Raw genomic sequence first — 15,704 nt, 5'->3', positions numbered from 1 at the left:
AATGACAGGGATGGAAGGGGAATGCAAAAACAAGTATATGGGCTCTAAACCTGCATTCTCTACTTCACTGCAGTGGTTTTCATTACTTATTATCATTTCTCCGGCAGCCATTTTATGTGTACCGAAGGAGATTACTATGATCCAACAGGAAGTATCTCATTTATCCTTTTCTGGCTTGTTGGCCAGAATGTATAAATCCAGCAGCAGCAGCAGCAGCAGCAGTCAGGATGGCAGCTTTGTGTTTATCTAGTTTCATGCACATCACCGGCGGCCGTCGCCGACTTTCTATTTATCCTGTGACGACTTAGATTGGATCCATCACTTTGGCAGCGAATTTAAATGGCAATACTTTTATTTTTTTGTTTCCAGTGTACACAGAATATATCTAAAGTTCACTTCACACGCACTGTTTGTGATTTGTTAACAGTACTAAAGAGGGTTGATGATTTAGTAACGGTGCCATAGACGCTTTGTGATTTTGCAAGCATAACATTTGCGTGTTATGTAACTCCATTTTTCTCCCAGGAACAGCGTTAAGGGTTTGTTTTGTTGCTGTTTTTGTATTTTGTGCATCGTACATTTTAAATATGCTCGAATTGTTCCATTTACAGGCTAATGGGAGGTCAGAAATGACTTTATACAGGCATTTTCTGCCTAATGAATCTTTTAATTTAATAAGCCTTGTTTTGAATAAATAACACAAAGCAAATTGTGACTGAATATTCTCTCTGTTTTAATAATGAGGACAATAACAGATAATAAATCTCATCTCTCTCTTTTTCCCTCAGGTCATATTCGAAGCTGAGGTTTCGGACAGCAAAGCCGGCTTCATCGCCATAGATGACATTCAGGTGCTCAGCTACCCATGCGGTGAGTCATTAGCATGCCAGCAATTAGTCCTAGTTCGCTGAGTAGACGCTGATAGCTTTGGCCACTAATTAGACTGTACCTGGGATGGTTTCTGTTGCAGTCGAATGGGTAGATAAGTGGGAAGGTGACACAGAAGAGGAGGGATGCATTGAGAGGAGAAAGACAAGTCCTAGAGGAAAAAAAGAAGAAGAGAGGAATAAAAAGGGAGAGAGGGAGAGAGAGAAAGAGAGAGATTGCGAGAAGGAGAAATGGAGAGAAAGAGGGAATAGGAGAGAGTGAAGCGGGAAATGAGACAGTATTAGGGCAATCATGGAGAGAGAAGATTCTGACCACTCAGCACTTTCTTTCTCTCTCTCTCTCTTTAACCCACATGCGCGCGCGCACACACACACACACACACACACACACACACACACACACACACACAGTGAACAGTAGCTGTCTTGTCTAGTACTGACAGGAAAGAGATGAGGGAGATGAGGGCCGCGATCCATTTTAAACTCTTCCTATGTTTCAAGGCCTTCTCTCGTCTGCTTTAGTGTTTCCTTATTGCTAGAAGCCTCAACATATGATAGTTGTGAGAGTTAATCTAAAGTCACAGACAGATTCCCGGTGGGTCCCCAAGTTGGAAAGGAGGCAATTACAACTCCCTTTTGTCATCTGTCTGGTAGCAGCGCTGCAATCTTTGAGGACAATCTGACTCCTATTAGATTCTATTGATTATGAGTCATAAAAATAAACTGTGTCGTATTTTCCCCATGTACCGCCTGTGAGGTCCCGGTGTCCCCGTTGTACCTTTCTATGTCACAAGTCGTCAATACGTCCCTGAAAGAAATTCCTTGGACATTAATTTTGTCGATAAATGGAGCAGGAATTTGATGGAATGTAAAAAGAAAAGAGGGCCCAGTCTTTTAAAGGCAGAGGAGCAGGATTCTTAATAGGAAGGAGCAAGTATTTGAAAAGGAATTAGTACCTAGTCTTCACAGTGGAAGCATTCATTCTCACAGCTGCATTTCTGGACACACAGGTTTTGTGTGTGTGTGTGTGCACGCCCATTTGCGTGAATGCATGCGCGCGAGCTGGTGTGTTCGTGTATTTGTGTGTTTTCCCCTTCACCATAGTCACTCCTATCTATGATTGCAATCACCTCCCCAGAATAAAAATGTCATAGCCGAACTGCATCTTCAGGGTCGAAAAAGGGCTTATTTCATATCTTCGCACGGTAGTTAAGAATTCGAAGCTATGCATATTATAACGGATGTGACATTGATGTTACATCCCAGTGGCAATGCAGTACTGAGCTTTGGTTTCATCTGACTCCTCTAAAATCTAATCGCAATAATAATGAACATATTCCTCAGGGTGGCAAAATGTCCTGAAACGTATACACTATGATAACATGATCTGTTTGTATCCGTGACTCCTTCTGGCTCTGTCACCCCATTTCCACTTGTAACAGCTGAATGAAATAAAACCAAGAACATTGTAAAGCACAGAGTCATGTAATTTAGCTGTAAACTCTATACAAGTGGCATATTGGTCTAATTTCCTTCATTTGTTTCCTTTTAGATAAATCCCCTCATTTCCTGCGTCTCGGAGACGTGGAGGTGAACGCCGGGCAGAACGCCACATTTCAGTGTATCGCCACAGGACGAGATACATCGAACAATAAACTCTGGCTGCAGGTAAGGTTACACACACACACACACACACACACACACACACACACACACACACACACACACACACACACATACAAACCAGGTTGATTAATCGTTTTGAGTTCAGAAAATGTTCAAATTCGTCTGATTGCATTTTCTCAGATGTGAATATGTTCTGGTTTCTTTAGTCTCCTGTGACAGTAAACTGAATATGTTTGGGTTAAGAACAAAATAAGACATTTGAGGACATATTCTTGGACTTTGGGAAACTGATTGACTTTTTCACCATTTTCTGACATTTTATAAACCAAACAATGAATCGATTAATCGAGAAAATATTCAATAGACTAATCAGTAATGAAAAACATCGTGCAAACAGCGTGCCCAACCATATTACTAACTGTATTTAAAACTTAGTTTATAAAATTATAAAACCACCTACATGTATTATCCCATCTATCTGTATGGCGAGTTACCTTCTACAAAATACAATACTAATCTCTGCCAAAGAAATAGTCCTTTAAATATTTGACAGTTGTTTTTAAATATTTTAAATCTTCAATGCTATGAAAACCACAAATTAAATTCCATTTACCTCCACTGTATTGTAGTGAAGGCAGCAATCCCAAAACGTGGGGAAATTCAGCTAAAGCTGTGTGCATGGATGAACACCACTGGTGCTAAGTAGGACAATACATTTTACTAGTTTGGATGATTTAGCCATTTTCACTTTATGGCAGGGAAATGCACATTTAGTTAGTCAGTTTTGGCTGAATCTGACTCCGTACATCTGACACTGTACTACACCCTCGGGACTGGTATGTCTAATAATAAAGTGTCATCTACAAACACACACACGCACAGAAGCCACTCCAAGCCATACATCCCAGCAGCTAACATAGTAGCTGCCGATTTCATTATGGCTCTATTGTAGTCATGACCTTCAGACCTGCTGTCAGTGAGGCAGAGGAGGGGGTGTGAGTGTGTGTGTGTGTGTGTGTGTGTGTGCATGTGTGAGTGTGTAGTGTGTGGTCCATTGCTGTCTTGTGAGCTTGAGCAAGGCAGCTGACTCTCTACCGGCCTCTGCAGCAACTGATCTGTCTGTGTGTTTTGTCTGTTCATGCATCAGAGGAGAAATGGAGAAGATATTCCTGTGGCTCAGACGAAAAATATCAACCACAGACGATTCGCCGCCTCTTTCCACCTCAAAGAAGTCACTAATCAGGACCAAGATCTATACCGCTGCGTCACCCAATCAGAGCGTGGCTCCGGGGTGTCTAACTTTGCAGGCCTTATCGTCAGAGGTGAGGATTTTTTAAGAATATTTTTCTGGGGTTACTTGATTGATTCGCTGTCTGCTCTGAACTACTTTCTATGCTCTTTCCTGATTTCTTCTCCGATTTAATATTTAATATCTTAGCTTTTTGGAGACTATTATTTTCTGCTTCAGTAGACACTTTCTAGTGAAAAGGGAACAGTGTATTACTGTGTATTCTAAAATAACAACTTTAGCTGCTTAGTTTGCATACAAAGACAAGCAATGCTTTACTGTTTGTTCATTCAGACAGTACATTTCACTTTGAATGTTACAAGAAAAAAGGTTTACAGGATAAGGCCCAATCTTTGCTTTGCAAGTAATGCTGTTTAATACATTCCACTTCACTGTAGCTCTTGACAAACATGAGTTTCTGTTTTTTTTGGTTTGGCCAAAAAAAAACAACCCTCAAATAAACCCCCAACACCCTCCAAACTCTACATGTCTTGCCACACCACTTCAGCATAGGGTTGCCAACTTCCTGACATGGATAAACAGAACACCGGGGAGGAGGGTGGGGGTGGGGACTACTACTACCTTCCAGTAGTAGACTTATCTAAACATATAACATAAAAATGTCCACACTCTTAGTTGTGAGAAGTCCCATCCATACCCTACATAACCACTTCAAGGAAACTGCAATGGCTTCAACCTTTTACCACACCAGTTCTGGCTCTTCAATGAGTATTCACATTAGTGAAAAAAAAAAGCAAATGAAATGACAGCAATAAAACGTGTCCCAGCCATGCAGCTAGATTTTGGCCTCAATACGCACACATAGCACACATCAAATGTCCACATAGCTGTCAGGCTTACAGCTCTGCAAGTCAAACAATTGAACATTATTTTTAGATACTTAACACAACATGTGCCTTTGCCCACATATTTAATCATGGGACTCATAGATCCACACTCCAAATATTTTCTGTTTTGTAATCATCTATCAAGATGATGTTAAAGAAGGCCTGAGGGCCGAAACCCCATCCAAATAAAAAAGAAGCGCATTTAGAGCCAACACTTTTCACTTTTCTCCTACTTCCAAAATGTAAGTCCCTAACACAATATAGACTAATGAGGAAAGTTTGTGTGTTTCTAAGTAGGTGTGAGGATGGCAGCCTTGTGTTTGTGTGTGTAGGTTTGTGTGCACATGCTCTGTATTTGTGTGTATGTGTTTTTGTGCACATGCTCTGTGTGTGTGTGTGTGTGAATGGAAACAGTGTGCGCTCAGGCTGTCATGTGCAGCTGACATGTGGTTAATAAGGTGTCACCAATGTGTGTTTGAGACGGGATGCTTTATTCATTCACATCCAATAGCTTACATATTCAATTCATCTCCCAGAGAGAGACAGAGGAGGAGGGCAGAAAGAGAGATAGAAGGTAAAGGCGAAAGATTCAGAAAGAATGATATGGGAGTGACAGAAAGGAGGGGGAGGGGGCGCAGAAACGGGAGACATAGAAGAGTAAGCAAAGAAAGATGTGGAGATGTTGGAGAAAAGTTAAATGTAAATAGTCAGCTCATTATCCCAAGAATATCCATATTAGAATCAGGAATACGTCTGAATATGTAAAGCGGAACAGAGTCGTGTTTATTATTCTGCATAAGAGATGACAGAGGAGAAAGAAATGAGAAATCAAAGCAGGAGCAAGCACCATGAATATGATATTAGTTGGTGGGGGTCAGATAATGGAGCTTTTACACTGTCCAGCTTGAGGGTTCAACTCTGTGTCACTCAGTGGCTTAAGCAAGACTCTAACACTGCCAAGTTTAGGGAACATTTCCTACTGAGAATGGAAAGGGTTGGTCAAGAAAATGTGGCTTTTTCCACAGGAACCACGCTGATTTAGTAAGAATACTTAAGTGGCTAATGTTTATTTATCATGTACATCTTTTTTGAATATAAGAAGGCAAAGAGGAGCGGGATGAGGAATCCTCACAGCAGGAGACATGTGTCTAAACATGGATAAGACCGATCTACATATATGAAAATAGATTCAGGTTCAGTAAGACACACATGTTTCATAGCCAGGCACCAGCTCGAAAAACCAGCCACATTCACAATCTGTGAAGAGATGCTTTCGGAGCTCTGAGGGATATTTGGTGATTATGAATATTGATCCAGAGCCTGGATGTTAAAAAGATATCACAATAAAAGAATGAGGATTGCATGTATGAATGTGGAAGGAGAGCTGCCTCATGTTTATTTATTAGCTATATCAGATGGGACAAGCCAGGGAGAAATCAAAGAAATGGGGAATATGTTTATTTCACTTCCTGAAAAGAAAGCTTGTTGGAGATTTAAGGTTCCGGCAGGACATTGACAACTATGAGTTAAGCTGCATTACTAATACTTTCACTCTGAATATTTCATTGTAATAATGACTTTTTGTGAAACTGAGAGGGTAAAAAGAGTAAGGGACAGGATGTTACTGGTCGAATCTAATATCTAGCAGGAATATGATAAACAGTAATAATACAAGAAAAAAATCAGCGGAGTGCACCCACATATGACTTGAATACATTAAAAATGTTTGACAGTCGGATAGTAACCCAGGTTTTATTTTCAAAGCCTGAAAAGTGGTCCTGGGTGACGCGAGATTGCCTCAAAGCAGGTACACACGGGCCCAGTCTATTGATATTTATAACATGTAGATGACAGAGATATGCCATTATCTGCTGCCTCTGTGTGTGCTGGGGCTGTCAAGATCAGAAAGAAGCACATTTTATAGAGACATAGGTGCATCATGGGACCATGAGAGGTGTGACGTGGGATTCCCACATCATTCTAGCAGACATTTTTTCTCCTGCACAAGTAGAAATCTGAAAATGGGCAAATATTTACCTTACCACATAATCTGTTGATTATGTTTACAATCTTTTGTCAATTATTCATTTAATTTAACACAAGGTCTTTAAATTGCTTGCTTTGTCAAACCAACAGTCTAAATATATTAAATAAGGCTGAAACCACACTTATTTTCATCATTGGTTAATCCTAATTTTCTAAGTTAAACCTTTTGTCTGTAAATTACAGACAAATTGTGAAAAATGTCCATCTGAACTATTGTAGAGCACAATGTGATGTCTTATTTTGTCCAAACAGTCCAAAAGCCAAAGATATTCCGTTAATATGATAAACTAAGAAAGCCAGCAAACAGTATATTTACATGTGAGACAGGAAGTTCATTTTATGCATTTTCAGGTAAAAATGCCTTGAACGATTAATGGGCTGTGAAAATAGTCAACTAATTAGCTTTGTTTCTGCCATAGTTATCGATTTCAATGATATAGAGCAGAAAATCATATCCTCACTTTGGAGAAGCTGGAACAAGCTGCATGGTTGTTTTCACTTGATGAATAACTAGCAATTAAACAATAATCAAAGTTGTCATAATTATTGTTGTAATAAAGAGACTAATTGTTTCAGGCTTGCTAATTATAGTTCAAATGTTTCCAATACATTTCCCACTACAATACCCAAATATTTAATGTTGTCTTAACACAAGCAACCGTACAAGTACAACAGGGCACAAGACTAAATAAAACAGTGTAAAGTTGGAAAACTCTTGTAAGGAACTATCTGAACAAAGAAAAGTGAAGTATATTATGAATCTGACCAACTTTTGGTACTCCTCAGTTTTCAATATTCAATGCTGTAGAGACATTTCTCTCTGTTAAAACAATACTGAGGTTTGCATTCATGTTTTACTGTAGACAACATGATACTGTATAATACAGTATATAACTCAAAGAGAGATGAATAGGTATGGAAGAGTCTGACTGTGTTTGAGTATGTGTATGTGTGTTTGTCACTAGTGGTTTAGTCAGAGCTTAGCTCTAATAAAGCCTTGCCCCCTGGTTCCTACGGTGACAGAGTGCATCATCATGCCAGCTCGTAACACACACACAAACACACACACACAGACACACACGCACACGCAAACACACATACAGGCACAGACATCGCCATGCCAGCTTGCATTACACACAACCCATGGCCTAAAAAGCTCCTGCAATATTACTGTCACACACATACATGCATACAAACACACACGTATCGGAGTCATGAGGATGCAACTGACTTGAATTCATACAACAGTTTTAAATCTGTAATGGTCAACTAACAAAATGTCCTTTTCTCCCCTTTAACATAAAACACCCACACACCCTCACTCTAAGTAATAGTGACAGGTGGAGCTTCAGGCATTATGGAACTATAGAAAACCTACTAACACTGTTGGCTGTCGATACGAGAAACACACACGTGCACACACACAGACTCATACACACACTCGCTCTCTTGTTCTGGAGGTCAGATGTCCTCCAGTGAGTTCCGTAGTGATGTCAGCAGTGGTTTGCGAAAGCTAAACTTTATTGACAAGGTTGCTGACGATGGACAACAAGAAGAACATGCCTGGTGGGCACCAGTCACCAACCAAATATCTGTCTGTCCTCCTTTCTTTCTTTCTTTCTTTCTTCCTTTCTTTGTTTTTCTTTGTCTTTTTTTCTGTCTTGCTGCCTTTCTTTCAGCCTTTATTTTCGTCATTGTTGATGTTTATTTACTATATCATCAATCTTTAAACAAGAGAAACTACCAAACCCTCCACCAGTGCATCAGGAGTTCTTCATTAATTATATCATGTAAGAAAGTGAATGACATTAAAAAACAATTAATCACACAGACAGCATTTGGTCAGAATTGACACACAAATTTGACATTTTTCCACTGTTTATTTGTTTTCTTACTATCATTTACATTTGACCCAAAAAATGAAAAATGATAAGAGGGTCCACACATGATTAATAATAAAACAGATGGTGACAACAAACCCATCGCAAAACAACACCATTGATGATTTGTTATATTTTTTTAGGTCAACTGTACAAATGACAAGTGATGGAACAAAACAAAACAAAAAAAAGAAAAAGAAAATCAAAAGTGTGAACTCGCTCCAGCTCAGTTTTCTCTGGAGTCACATAATGACCCACTTACATTTCTTAGCGTTTCATTTTTCTCTCTATTATTTATCTTTTAGATATTCAATAGGTTTTTAAGTAACACACAAATATGTATTCAAGTTAATACACAAGCTGCACGCAGACTGAACTACTGTTTTATATGTTTGCATATATTTATCTTTGAGTTTTTGCTTCATTTCTTTCTTTGTTTGTTAATCATCACATTGTTTACTTTGTTTATTTGATGGCGTTGCGAGCTGACATGTTGTTGACGTTGTTGGTTTTCTGAAGTCACTTCAACATTCATTATCTGGATTCATCCCTGTCTGCGTGTGTGTGTTTGTGTGTCTGCGTTTGCACACGCTCACGTGCTGTCAAACTACAGTGTTTCATCTGTTGCTAAAAAGACACTTCCCAGCCTGCACCTCTCTGACAGCCACAGTCACCACACACATACACATACACACACACACACACACACACACACACACAGAAATGCAGCTACAAACACTTTAGTTGCACACAAAGAGAAAAAGAGTTGATAGCAATCAAAATATAACTATTAATGAAATAACATACACAGTAACAAACCCACACAGAAATGAGATAATACTTACTTTGATATGACATGATTGAAGCTGGATTGTAAAAAACAATTTTTTTCTATCTTCATACTGATAGTAATTTTGCCTAGCGATGTGTTTGAGAATGTGCCTGAGAGCGATAAAATCTGTATGATTTACTGTATGTGAGATAGATCAGTGTGTGTGTGTGTGGAGGCTGTTGGTGATTAATTCATGTGTTGATCTGCGTGTGTGTGTGTGTGTGTGTGTGTGTGTGTGTGTGTGTGTGTGTGTGTGTGTGTGTGTGTGTCAAGTAGATGAATCTTTGATCCAGCGCGTTTTAAGGTTGTGTGTGTGTGCGTGTGTTTGTGTGTGTGCGTGCGAGCTTTAGGCTTGTCAGTCATAGATGCCTGACAGCTAGCTCTGATCTAACTGACTGGCCCTGAACCATCACACATCCATCACATTTACGTGCGTACACATAGTATTTATTCGATGAGAGCATCACGGGACGTACTACATGGCTGAATTTGAAATGAAAAGTATATGCAGTCAAGTAAGAATTAATCTGAAATAAAAATAAAATAAAATGTCATTATTTAATCAGTCATGTTTATACTTTTTGCGTAGGAAGCTTCTTATCCGTCACTATTTCCCTTGCCAAATCTATACCAATTAAAAATGAGATGTAGATAAAGAAAAGCAGATCAGTTAGACATAAAATTGTTAAATTTGCTGTGAAATTGACTTCACACTGTCATCATAACCACTGATCATGCACACAAATTAGTGCAGGAAAAAAAGCCCAAATCTAGATGTAAACCTATTTACTGTATATTGCAGTCAGCAAGAAATTGTTAATTGAAACCCTTTGAGACATGCATTTAACCATGTAAATGTGATATCTTAGCATGTTAGTCTCATGGTCATTATTTGATTATCATAAGTGGAAGTTGCAATGGTAAAATAAGTTTTAAAATCCATTACTCATGCAGTCTTTATCAGAAAAACACTCTTCTTCCTTCGTATCATTATATATCATTATATATATGAATCGCTTTTTTAACTCACTGCTGTCCATCAGAGGCGTAAAATAACTTACAGTATGTTTTAAATGACAAAAAGGCATTTCTTTAGATAAAGCCAGCAAATGTATTCTGTCTGAAAAGGGCACGTAATATTGGTCCCCATGGTTGACAATTCTTGAAGCTGCTTCCCAATAAAAGCCTTCCAGTGTCTTGTTTTGAAGGTTGAAAGCTTTTGATGTGAAGCAGCTGCAAAGGGTGTGTTTGCATTAATATTAAGTTTATTACACCTCAGAAAAACACAGCAAAGGAGAGTGGATCAGTGCATGAAACAATGTGGCTACTAGCAGTTAGATGAAAGCAACTGTATATAAAGGTTGTTATGTGAAGTCCCTTTGAATATCTAGAAAAGCTCTCTATAAATAAATTGCAATATTATATTATTAGTAGTTGGAAAGTATAAACACGAATAAAGGCCTGAAACAAAACTACACCAGATACTGAGAATTAAACACAGCTGGTCTCAAAATCATGCGTCCTCTATTGCACCCTGCATGACCACACAATTAGTTCAGCGTGATGTCCACACTGCTCAGCTGTCAAAATATTGCAGGTCAGCGCGGTTACTGCATGTTAGGATGTCCTGAATAATTTGTGCCATTAGTGCGGTTGTCATTATGTAATGGTAATTTATTTTAAAATATTTAAGTCCAAACATATCACATTTCAGCTGTTACATTAACAGGGCTTTGTACCACAGTGACTGCAGTACATTATTCATTTTGCCTCTACGTTGCTCTGTTCTATTGTGACTTTGTTTCAGTGTGTTGAAAGCCGTCCTGTGAGGCACTTTTGAAACCTTCCTTTATGGTTTTGTTCATTGTTTTCTCTCTACAGAGCCTCCACACCCCATAGCCCCACCCCAGCTGCTAGGTGTCGGCCCTACATACTTGCTGATTCAGCTCAACGCTAACTCCATATTTGGGGATGGACCTATTATACTGAAAGAGGTATGTTCTGTGTGAGATATTGTATGCTTTCTAAGCAGGAACTAGTATGTAACAGTACTGTATGAAATCAGTGTAAATTAGGGCATCAAAGTGAGTGCATATGACCATAATAAATGCCACTGATTACAGGAGAGCAGGCAAACTGAACAATTTGTAAGAAATAGTTCAACATTTTTTTAAATATACTAATTCACTCTCTTACCAAGGGTTAGATGAAATTATGCTAATTATGAAGCTAGAGCCAGCATGCAGTTAGCTTAGCTTAGCCTAAAGAGTGGCTATAATAGGGAAACAGCTTGCTTTGCTCTGTCCCAAGTTAAGGTTTGTACAGTTTAAACAAACAAGGTATGACATTCACATTTACATTCAGACAACTTTATTTATCCCAGAAGGACAATTCAGTTCTACAGCCTACCCCAGTCCACATAAATATAACTCAATCGTACCACCATCATTTTGGCAGCGACAACAGATCAACTTCTGAATACAAAAACACAAGCAGAGGACACACTCTGTCACCCTCATGTCAGCACGTAAATTACAAGCTAATTGGTAGCTGCTGGTAGGCAGTATTTTTATACTTTGGAGAGACAGGATTGCTGTTTCCTCCCACTCCCAATTGTTATGCAAAAATAAGCTAAGCTAAGCCAATCTGATAGATGTAGCTTCATATCTAGACATGAGAATTACATCAATGTTCTGATCTAACGCTCGGTAAGAAAGTGAATAAGCATGTTTCCCAAAATTCTGAATTGTTCCTCATGTCATGTTTTACCAGATATTTTCCAATGAAAATTGTTTTAAGGTAGATCAGTGATTTTATTTTCCACACTGGATGAAAAGTATCTGACCTTAGAAAAGAGAGTAATGCTATTTGACAATGTAGTTTCATATATAGATTGATACTGGATTCTGATTTGTGATGAACAATAACTTAAACAACTCTAACATGTAATATTTGATTATTTCCTGTAGGTTGAGTACCGCATGACATCAGGCAGTTGGACGGAGACTCACGCTGTCAACTCTCCCAACTATAAGCTGTGGCATCTTGACCCAGACACAGAGTATGAAATCAGAGTCTTACTAACCAGACCAGGAGAGGGAGGAACAGGCAAACCAGGACCAGCACTCATTACCCGGACAAAATGTGCAGGTAGGACCTCTACACTGTATAGACACATACATACATGCAGAAGTGTTATGGCTGAATTAATCAGTATAATTTAATAATAATTTATGATTTCCAAGGCAAAGACTTAATCTTTATATAGGCAGTATTTTACTCGCACCGTTTACTATAATACATTTTGTAACAGTGAATAATTAAGACACATATATATCTAAGAGATGATAATCTTGATTCTGCAACAAAGGTAGGTAACCTGACTTTGGTTGGGTTTGCTTCTGCACACAGCTTTTTCTGTCTGATTATCTATCGATTTGTCCATCTACTGTGTTGTTCTTTTTGTCCTGGTATCTATATTTTAGTTGGTGGAGTGATTTTTTTGTACTATGAGCAAGCACATAGAGAAAGAAGAGGTACAGCGAGGGATAGAATTAGAGGAGAAAGGAGGGGAGAGCCTGAGTCAGTCCATGGTTGCTCAGTGATCTGAGAGAAAGAGTGATTAAAATACTGGAGGCTCTCTACAACGTTCTCACTCTTTATCCCTGCAATTTTCTTCCTTCTCTCACTTCATTCCTGCTCTTTTGTCGACTTCTCCTCTTTTCTTTCATATGTCCTATTCCTCCCTCTTTATCTCTCTTTCTGCTCTGTTCCTTGTCACTGCCTTCCCCCCTTTTCTGCCTCCTGTCACTCTCACTCTCACTCTCTCTCTCTCTCTCTCTCTCTCTCTCTCTCTCTCTCTCTCTCTCTCTCTCTCTCTCTCTCTGTCTCTCTCTCTCTCTCTCTCTCTCTCTCTCTCTCTCTCTCTCTCTCTCTCTCTCTGTCTCTCTCTCTCTCCCTCTTTCTCTCACTGGATCAATGGTAGCACAGTAGCTCAGTGGTTATCACAGTTGCCTCACAGCATGGATTTCCTGAGTTCTAACCAGATCATTTCTGTGTGGAGTTTGCATGTTCTCCCCATGTTTGTGTGGATTTCCGCCGGGTGTTCAAGTTCCTCCCACCATCAAAGACATGTATGTTAGGGTTAATACTCCTGTCAGTACTCCTGATCAAGGCACTGGTAAAAAAGAAGAGGAGTTGGTCCTCAGGCGCTGCACTGCGACTGCCCACTACGACTAGTGTGAGTGTGTAGGATGGGTCAGATGCAGAGGATCAGTTTCCCCATGGGGATCAATAAAGTCTTCTTCTTCTCCTTCTCCTTCTCCTTCTCCTTCTCCTTCTCCTTCTCCTTCTCCTTCTCCCTCTCCTCCTTCTTCTTCTTCTCCTTCTTCATCTCCGTCTGCTTCTTTTTCTTCTTTTTCTCCTTCTTCTTCTTCTTCTTCTTCTTCTTCAATAGACGGAGGGCAGAAACACTGTCTGACATTTGTAGAAATAAACGACTGAAATATAAACACAGCTAGCCTGAGGGACAGAGAAAGAGCGAGAGAGGGTTGATATGGGAGTGAGAGAGACAGAAGGAAAAGCAATGAGCCTGAATGAGAAACAGAATAAGGGAGCGATGGAGAGATGATGAAAAACAATAAGGCTGGAAAAGAAAGAGAGGAGAGAATAGAAGTGGGGAGAGACGCGCGGGAATGATGAAACTGGAGAATGAAAATGAAAGAGAGATGAAAACTCATAACCACGGGCCCTGGCTGATGTCTGCCAACCTGTGTGTGTGTGTGTGAATGAGTTTGTGTGTGTGTCTGTGTGTGCTTGTGCCTGTGTGTGTTTATTGACAGAGGGAGTCATGGACTTGTTCAGTCAACTCATGTATTGAACTGTTTCCTGTTTAACAGGAAGAGGAAATTAATCTTCTTCTCCTCACTCAGGCAGGAAACACATTTGTGGAAGACGTTAACTCATTATAATCCACATATTGTGTTGATAGCAGACCATAACAGGAAATAGCTGTATGAATTTAGAGAATTACATCAAATTATCCTGTATGTGTTGAATCATGTTTTTCTATTGACTAGAAAATGCTAAAAAGAGGGTGTAGGTTTGTTCTCAGAAGCTGGGAGAGCACGGTGAAGATGGGGGTCATCAATCCCCCCAAAAGAATCAAATATATGAACACTGCAGTGTATGAATACACTTATCCTCAAGAATCCCATTTATTTTTTACATCTTTATTTTAAAGAATACTGCTGCCCTTGCTTCACTTGATCTTCATTTTCTTTCTCTTTGATTGTTCATTTCTAGTGTTGTTTTAGGATAACATCAACTTTAAATTGAAATAAAGATTCACCTCTGAGTCGTGTCTGCAACTCTTCCTGTTCGGCCACGTACAGGCCAATAACCTTGACTAATCACAGGGTAGGGCAGCCTGTAGTGTGTTAAAAAAAAGTCTTCACTGCCTCTCATACACTTTACTGCAGTGGACACCCAGATAAATGTATTAGGATTGCATTTATATTCTTCCTGAGTGCAAGGTGACATCTTCAAGTGTTGTTTTGTTCGACCCACAGTCTAAAAAACCCAAAGATGAATGACACAAAACAGAGGAAAGCAGGAAATCATATTATCTAAGAAGCTGTGACTAGAGAATGTTCGGTATTTTTAGCTTAGCCTTTTCTTTAAAAACAACTTCGTACCTTTTTTCTTCTTCTTAATTCGATACCCATCATGTGAATAGAAGCAATCAGTTGTGTAAAATTCCACCATATTCAAATGATTTTTACATTCTCAAAGTGTTCAAATTAATAAAATATTTATTTTTGTGGCATCTCAGCAAACTGAACTACCACCTCTGTCAAATACACCACGCTTGACGTCACCACCACAGACTGTATGGGTTGCTAATCCCACATTGCATTACATTGGAGAACGCTTGATGTGATTGGCTATGAGCAAAACCATACAAATAATCATTTTTTTCTCAATCTGGGTACAAAAAGGATCAAACTATACTATCAATACTATTTGATACTCAGTTATTGCGGTTGATACCTTAAAGGTATTGAGTACCGATACCCTACAACTCAGGCAATGTATTGATTACTGAAATAGTTATTAACATTCGTTGCAACATTTTTATCAACTCACTTGCTATCTGGATTTTGGCAGTGGACAGTGAAAGGACAGTTTAGAGAGATATTATTGAGTAAATCAAATTGAAACTGTAAAAGTTACTCTAATACATGTCAGATAATAGCACTACACAGGAAAAAAAGCTGTGACTACAGTACTGACATT

The 15,704-nt window shown here is 39.1% G+C and overlaps 1 protein-coding gene across 1 annotated transcript in view; it reads left to right on the top strand.

The window, feature by feature from the left end:
• ptprk (protein tyrosine phosphatase receptor type K) overlaps nucleotides 1–15,704 on the top strand; it is a 112,105-nt gene that overhangs the window by 58,785 nt on the left and 37,616 nt on the right. Inside the window, exons 6-10 of the mRNA XM_062436674.1 lie at nucleotides 789–870; nucleotides 2,440–2,555; nucleotides 3,661–3,835; nucleotides 11,289–11,401; nucleotides 12,377–12,557. Coding sequence (XP_062292658.1) covers nucleotides 789–870; nucleotides 2,440–2,555; nucleotides 3,661–3,835; nucleotides 11,289–11,401; nucleotides 12,377–12,557 — 667 coding nt within the window. The remainder of the gene's footprint in view (nucleotides 1–788; nucleotides 871–2,439; nucleotides 2,556–3,660; nucleotides 3,836–11,288; nucleotides 11,402–12,376; nucleotides 12,558–15,704) is intronic.

This window comes from Scomber scombrus, chromosome 17 (assembly GCF_963691925.1).
Source record: "Scomber scombrus chromosome 17, fScoSco1.1, whole genome shotgun sequence".
Classification (NCBI taxonomy): Eukaryota; Metazoa; Chordata; class Actinopteri; order Scombriformes; family Scombridae; genus Scomber; species Scomber scombrus.
This window is presented reverse-complemented; position numbering and strand designations above follow the sequence as displayed.